The sequence below is a fragment of the Carlito syrichta genome, unplaced genomic scaffold (assembly GCF_000164805.1).
Source record: "Carlito syrichta isolate Samal-C Ts95f unplaced genomic scaffold, Tarsius_syrichta-2.0.1 Scaffold308290, whole genome shotgun sequence".
NCBI lineage: Eukaryota > Metazoa > Chordata > Mammalia > Primates > Tarsiidae > Carlito > Carlito syrichta.
Window position 1 is genome coordinate 470665 of NW_007252386.1, and position 8067 is coordinate 478731.

At 36.8% G+C, this 8067-nt stretch overlaps 1 protein-coding gene across 2 annotated transcripts in view; it reads left to right on the forward strand.

The window, feature by feature from the left end:
- The window catches only part of KATNBL1 (katanin regulatory subunit B1 like 1), a 42793-nt gene that overhangs the window by 31883 nt on the left and 2843 nt on the right, over window positions 1–8067 (forward strand). The window contains exons 4-9 of one of the 2 annotated variants that reach the window (XM_008065408.1): window positions 2307–2586; window positions 4531–4649; window positions 5340–5390; window positions 5486–5575; window positions 5919–6008; window positions 6801–6894. In XM_008065408.1, coding sequence (XP_008063599.1) covers window positions 2307–2586; window positions 4531–4649; window positions 5340–5390; window positions 5486–5575; window positions 5919–6008; window positions 6801–6894 — 724 coding nt within the window. Of the gene's footprint in view, window positions 1–2306; window positions 2587–4530; window positions 4650–5339; window positions 5391–5485; window positions 5576–5918; window positions 6013–6800; window positions 6895–8067 lie in introns of those variants that run through there. The other variant, XM_021716211.1, reaches the window with a different exon arrangement.

Genomic DNA, 8067 nt, shown 5'->3' on the forward strand with positions numbered 1-8067 from the left:
CTTTATTGTAGAGATGAGGTCTTGCTGCCCAGGCGGGTCTTGAACCCCCGGGCTCAGGCAATCCACTCACCTCAGCCTCCCAAAGGCACGGGATTACAGGCTGAGCCACCGAGCCCGGCTGCCAATTCCTTTGTTATAGTATTATGAGAATTGTTCAAGGTCCGCTTATGAGTGAGAGCATGTAGTACTCAGTTCTTTGTTTTTGTGATAGATGACTCAGTGTTATAGACTCTTAAGTCCATCCAAGTTGCTGTGACGTTCATAATTTTGTCCTTCTTTATAGCTGTATCATATTCCATTGTGTATATGTACCACGTTATTTTTTTTTTAATCCAGTTCTCTTTCGATGGGCAGCATGGTTGGTTCCATGTTCTTGCCATTGTAAATAATGCATGTGTAGGTATCTTTTTCATAGATTGATTTGAGTTCCTTCGGGTATATTCCCAGTAGGAGGAATATATCTATTGCAGGGTCATATGGAAGGTTGATTTTTAGATCTTTTAGAAATTGCCAAACTGTTTTTCGTATGGGGTTGTACTAGTTTACACTCCCCCCAACAGTGTAGAAGTGTTCGCTTTTTCCCACATCTTCTCCAGCATCTGTTTTTGAGTTATTGATGATGGCCATCCTGACTGGAATTAGGTGGTATCTCAGTATGGTTTTAATGTGCATTTCTTTGATGATTAGTGAGAATGAGCATTTTTTCATGTATCTGTTGGCTGTTCATTTGTCTTGTTTTGAGAAGTGTCTATTCATATTTTTGCCCACTTTGTAATGGGGCTGTTTGTTTTTTTCTTTTGGGCATGTTTGAGTTCCTTGTAGATCTTAGATGTTAGGTCTTTGTCAGTTTGTCAGATATACAGTTGTCAGTTTTTTTCCCCAGTCTATGGGCTTTCTCCCTCCTCTCTTGATAGTTTCTATGGCTTTGCAGAAGCTTGTCAGTTTGATGAGGTCCCACTTGTCTGTCTTATCCTTTTTTTTTTTTTTGAAGTCTCACTCTGTCATGCAGACAAGTGCAGGGGCCCCTCCCGGCCACTGCAACCTCTACCTGCTGGGCTCCAGCGATCCTTCCACCTCAGCTTTCCAAGTAGCTGGAACTACAGGCGTGTACTACCATGCCTGGCTAATTTTTTATTTATTGTAGAGAGGAGGTCTCGCCAAGTTGCCCAGGCGGGTCTCGAACCCTCAGGCTCAGGCAATCCACTCACCTTGTCCTCCCAAAGTGCGGGATTACAGACTGAGCCACTGAGCCCGGCTTGTCTTATCGCTTACGGCATGGGCACTTAGGGTTTTGATCAGGAATTGGTTGCCAGTTCCAATTTCCGTAAGGGTGTCCCCTGTGTTTTCTAAGGTTCTTATAGTTTGAGATGTTATATTTAGATCTTTGATCCATTTTGAGTTGATTTTTGTGTATGATGATAGGTTAGGGATCTTGTTTTAATCTTCTGCATGTGGTCAGCCAGTTTTCCCAGCACCATTTACTGAATGGGTTCTCCTCTCCCCAGTGGTTGATGGTGGAGGCTTTGTCAAAGATAAGTTGGTTGAGAAATTGAGTTGTTGCTTCCAGAATTTCTGTCTTGTTCCATTGGTCTATATACCTGTTCTTGTACCAATACCAGGCTGTTTTGATTATTACAGGCTTATAATAAAGTTTAAAGTCTGGGAGTGTGATACCTCCCGCTTTATTTATTTTTATATATATATATATTTTTTTTTTTTTTTTTTGCTGAGAATTGTTTTAGCTATCCATGATTGTTTATGTTTCCATATTAATTCCTGTATTGCCGTTGCCAGGACTGAGAATAATGCTGCTGGTAATTTAATGGGTATTGCATTAAATCTGTAGATTGCTTTGGATAGGGTGGACATCTTAACAATGTTGATTCTCCATATCCATGAACGTGGAATATTTTTCCATTTGTTTGTGGCTTCTTTGATTTCTTTGAGCCTTGTTTTGTAGTTTTCATTGTAAAGGACTTATGACTTCTCTGGTTAAGAAGATGCCAAGGTGTTTCTTTTTTGTGTGTGGTTATTGTGAATGGGATTGTGCTTTTTATTTGGGTTTATGCTTTTTTATTATTGGTAAAAAGGAATGTGACTGTCTTTTGCACATTTATTTTATACTCTGAGACTTTGCCAAAGTTCTTCATCAATGCAAGGAGGTTTTTGACAGATTCTCTTGGGTTTTCAAGGTATAGAATCATGTAGTCTGCAAAGAGGGGTAACTGAACTTCCTCTTTTCCTGTTTGGATACCCCTGATTTCATATGGTCTATTTTCATTTAAGAAAATAAATTCTCTTTACAGAACAGTTGGACAAGCTGTGAAAAGCCCGGATAAACTACGGAAGGTGATCTATCACAGAAAGAAAGTTCATCATTCCTTTCCAAATCCTTGTTACAGAAAAAAACAGCCCCCTAGAAGTGGGGGCTGTGACATGGCAAATAAAGAAAATGAACTGGCTTGTGCAGGCCACTTGCCTGAAAAATTACGCCATGATAGTCGAACATACTTGCTTAACTCCAGTGATTCTGGTTCTTCTCAGACAGAAAGCCCATCATCAAAATATAGTGGGTTTTTTTCTGAGGTAAGTCATGTCTGCCTTAACTTTACTCCTGTTATACTCTTGGTTTTTATTCTTTTCTATATTCTATTAGCAGAATAATTTGCTACATACTGACTGCAGACTTGAGTGATAGCAGCTTCCTAAGATAATTTTCTGTATTAACCATGTTTGAATCAGTAATTTATTCCATTTCTTTGGGTTGGCATTATCTAAGATGGAATGAAATGCTTAACAGCCTGCTACCCAGAATGATAAGTTGGCCAATAGAGATGTAAAGGAAAGAAAAGGAGAAATTTTGCCTAAAAAGTGGACCACTGGAGCCAGTTATACAAGCACATTTTGCTGGGTTCTCAAAATTGCCTAATCAAAGCTTTGTACTGGCAAACCTGCTAAGATTTGCTGCTCTTCTGGTTCAAGCAAAATTGGTTGTTTTAACAGACTTAATCCCTTTTGGAGGGTGATAGAAATAGTCTAAAACTGAATTATGATGATGGCTCCACAAATCTGTAAATCTGCTAAAAACTATTGAATTACAATGAATTACTTTCAATGGATAAATTTGATGGCATGTAAATTATATCTCAATAAAGTAGTTTTTATAAAAATAGTTATTTGAAGAAATAGTTTAATGAAATTTGCAAACATATGCATTTATAATAATAAATATATTTATTGTATAAGTTGTAGAAAATAAACCCAAAGGCACATATTGTCCATAATCTAGACATAAATAATAGAAAGCATTTTCTACAGCATACAAGTAGAAAAAAATCTTGGAATAAATGTGTATAGATGAATGAAGATGAGCATCATATTTAGGTACAAGTTACAAGTAAGACAAAAGAAAGGTAGAAAATAGCCAGGCGTAGTGACTCATGCCTATAATCCCAGTACTTTGGGAGGCAGAGGTGAGAGGATTGACTGAGCCCAGGGGTTCAACACCAGCCTGGGCAACTTGTCAAGATGGCTCTACAATAAATAAATTAACCAGGCATGATGGTGCATTCCTGTAGTTTAGTTGCTTGGAAGGCTGAGGAGGAAGGATTGCTTGAGACAGCAGGTTGGGGCTGTGGTAGTATGACTATGACACTGTACTCCAGCCTAGAAGACACAGTAAGACTCTAGCGCAGATAAATAAATAACTTATCCTACATAGTTCTGTGTTATTTTTAAACATTATGGAACAGTGAAATAATACTTTATTATATAAAAGTAAATCGGTACATTAAATGACTGTAGCACTTATCACAGAACTGAGTTTTTGTGGTTCTCTTCTCATGCCATCTTGTGGGTAATGGGTAACCTATATGTTTACCTTTTCTCTTTATCTGCATTATAAATTAATTTTTTTGCCAGCTAAAAATAATTTATTTTATAAATTATTGGGGTTTGAAAGAAAAATGGTAGCAAGCAAAAATAAAGTATTGCTAAAATGTAAAGAAGTTATAAATTTGTTCAGATAGTTTATTAACTATATTCTACTGCAGTACTTCTCTCTTTCTTTTCTTTCTTTTTTTTTTTTTTTGAGTTGGAGTCTCACTCTGTCACCCAGGCTAGAGTGCAGTGGCATGCTCATACACAGCCACCCCAGCATCAACCTGCTGGGCTCAGGCAGTCCTTCCACTCAGGCTTCCGAGTAGCTGGAACTATAGGTGTGTGCTATCACGCCCCGCTAATTTTTTGATTTATTGTAGAGATGAGGTCTCACCAAGTTGCCCAGGCTGTTCTTGAACTCCGTGGGCTCAGGCAGTCCCCTCATCTTGGCCTCCCTAAGTGTTGAAATTACAGGTTTGAGCCTCCATGCCCGGTCCGTATTTCTTTTTGTGGGCCGGTAAAAGGAGTCACCTTTGCGTAAATTAAAACTATGTCTACCAGAATGATTTTTATCAAAAAACAATTTCATATCATGAGGCATTGTGCCTTTTAACAAATTAAGTCACTGCTTAAAAGATTATTGCCTTTCAGGTTTCTCAGGACCATGGAACAATGGCCCAAGTTTTGTTCAGCAGGAATTTGAGACTGAACGTAGCTTTAACTTTCTGGAGAAAGAGAAGTATAAGTGAACTTGTAGCTTATTTGGTGAGGTAAGTGTGACCTTTTATGCTGTATGTTCAATAAAAGTAATTTTTAATATGCTATTAGAAGTGTCTCTTCTTTTAAGTACTGGCTAAAATTTTAAACTTTTTATGGCTAGCTTCAATACAGACAATATGGTTTGAATTACATTCTGCACCAATCTTAAGAATAACCAAAATGCAGAAAACCATCTGTTTTAACAGATTGAGCACAGCTGTTCCATTTTCTGTCTACCATTCTTATTTATGACACAGAGATACCAATATGGGAAAACTAACTTTTAAAAAATTCCTTCTAAGTAGGGATTTTAAGCATTACTTTCCTCAATGTATTTAAGACTCTCAGATGTTACCTTTGTGAGGCCTTCCTTGACTACCTTATTTAAAGATACCTGTTTTCCCATTTCCTATTATCTTTACCTGTTTTATTTTTCTCCACAACACTTACCATCAACCTATTCTGTTTTATTTATCTGTTATTGTTTGTCTCTGCCCCTTACCCACTCCTCTGACTTGCTCACATGCTGGAATGTAAGCCCTGTCTCTTTGTTCATTGTTGTATCTCAGCACCTGACTCATAATAGATACTGAAATTATGCTAGAAAAGTGAATTTCTCAAAAGTAGTGTAAAGATTATAATATGAAAGTAAATAAAGAAGTCAGCTCTCTGAGGCAATGCTATTCTTCTTGAACCCACAGGATAGAAGATCTTGGAGTTGTGGTAGATTGCCTTCCTGTACTCACCAATAGGTAAAAACAATATTTTTGAGGAAAAAAAGTAAGTTTAAAGCAGGTCAAATTATGGCCTGTTCATATTTTTATAACTTGGTATTTCTTTATTTTAGTTTACAGGAAGAAAAACAATATATCTCACTTGGCTGCTGTGTAGACTTGTTGCCTCTAGTAAAGTCACTACTTAAAAGCAAATTTGAAGAGTAAGTATTAATCTGAATCTTGATTCATTTTTGTTTTTCAGCATCCTTGATTTCGTGCTTTGTGAGTACATAGCAGTAGATTGGGTTCCATGAGACATATGTTGTTTCAGTCTTCCGGAGCTTACAGTACAACTAGGAAAAGAATGTGAAATGACTAAAGAACAATTACAAAGGCAAACAAGTTACATAAAATACAATTTTGTGAAATAGATCATGAAAGTAGTGAAATAAATTTTTAATGGGGGAAGATCAATGTGTATATGTGTTTTGGGGGGAAGGGTATCATCATTTATAAAACCTTTAGATGAAAATACTTGAATTTTATAACAAAATGTCATTTCAGATATGTTATAGTTGGCCTGAACTGGCTTCAAGCAGTCATAAAAAGGTGGTGGTCAGAACTGTCATCCAAACCAGAAATTATAAATGATGGGTGAGTTTATACCTTTAAAGATAAACTCATGCTGAAATTTTCTTAAAGAACAGCTTGTTTAACTTGATGATAATTTTACCCCATGAGTATAATATGTAATATTTATCTCTTCATTTTTAGAGAGACATTAACTTGAGATACTGTTCATTTGTGAAAATCACACATAGAAGTTGAATCCCAGAACCTAGTAGCCCTCTGTGTCTTTTGCAGAACCCTTTTCTTCATTTTAGGAAGACAAAGCACAGCAGTGGTTTAATTCTCATATCCATTATATGAATAAGGCAGGGGGAAAGAGATGCCTTTAGTGGAATAACAAATGGTGATATCCTGCAGGGTCCCTTGGCCTAGGCATTAGCCTGAGAGTCTAATGCTGAGGATTACAGTTCTAAAAACTTATTGCAATGTTCATAATTTGAGTATTGTCTTGATGTGAAAATGTGTGAGTATTCTACCAGAGTAGCCAGATTATTGTGAAGCCACACCCATAAAAATCTCCCAACAGTCTCCTTAAAGCCCATAATTTTCTTTCTAGGCTCTCAAAATTTCCCACTTCATACCCAAGGGCAGGTTTTCCAAATGCCTAGTTTTTTTTCTTACCTGCTCTGATAACTAAAGTAACCTTTCATTTTCATGACTGACATACTATTCTAAACAGTTGTTTGACTTTAAGTAGCATAGTTTTCTCTTGATAAAACCTGAATATTTTAAAACTGTTTTTATTAAGTGTATTTACTATCAAAGTCCATATCCTACTACATTTGCTTTTGCATTTTTCTTCTTCTTTTCTCCTAGAAATATTCAGATTTTAAAACAACAATTAAGTGGATTGTGGGAACAGGAAAATCATCTTACTTTGGTTCCAGGATATACTGGTAATATAGCTAAGGTAATCTATATTAAAGCTTTAAAATTAGACATTAAAAATTAGAAATAACCAGGCATAATGACTCATACCTGTAATCACAGCACTTTGGGAGGCAGAGGTGAGAGGATTGCTTGAGCCCAGGAATTCAAGACCAGCCTGGTTAACATAGTGAGACCTCGTCTCTATGAAAAATAAAAAATTAGCCTGGGGAGGTGGCGTATGCCTATAGTCCCAGCTACTTGGGAGACTGAGGCTGAAGGATCGCCTGAGTTCAGGAGGTTGAAACTGCAGTGAGCCGTGAGTATGCCACTATACTCCAGCCTGGGCAATAGAGACCCCCAACTAGAAAAAACAAAATAGAAATAATATATTAATACTATACATTTATAAATGAACTTTTCAAATCTCTAGACAAAATAATTTGGTACTGTTCTAATAAGGTCTAAAGTCAATTTTATATTTGTAATTGCTTAAGGTCCTTTGAGTATGACTTAATCCATTGAACATGTTTCACTTAGAGCTACAGAAATGCTGTGCTAGAGTGTACCTAGTATAAAACACAGTCTTTAAAAAGTATGTTAATGAAAAAAATATTTGAAAAAAGTTAAGAATCCAGTAAAGTCAGAAAAAAGTTTAAGAATCCACAAAAGACAGCATCAGAAAACAAGAAAATGAGGGACTCAGGGAATGAGATAAGGAACACAGCCAAATGGTTTGGGAATATTAATTTTTACTTTGCTTTTGCTTATATCATGCTTTTTTGAGAAAGTAAACTGTTTAAATCAGTGAATTTGACATTGGTTTTCATTGACTTGCTTGTCTCTTAAAGAAAAAGATACATTTCTAGTTTTGTTTTGTTTTTTTTTGAGTTGGAGTCTCTGTCGCCCAGACCGGTGGGCAGTGGCATGCTCATGGCCACCACAGCCTCAATCTGCTAGGCTCAGGTGATCCTTCCACCTCAGCTTTCCAAGTAGCTGGAACTATAGGTATTTGCCATCATGCCCAGCTAATTTTTCTTGATTTATTGTAGAGATATGGTCTTGCCAAGTTGCCTCTCAAACCCATGGGCTCAGGCAATCCTCTCACCTCAGCCTCACAAAGTGCTAGGATTATGGGCGTGAACCTCCATGTCTGGCCTTTCTTTCTTTTTCTTTCTTTCTTTCTTTCTTTCTTTCTTTCTTTCTTTCTTTCTTT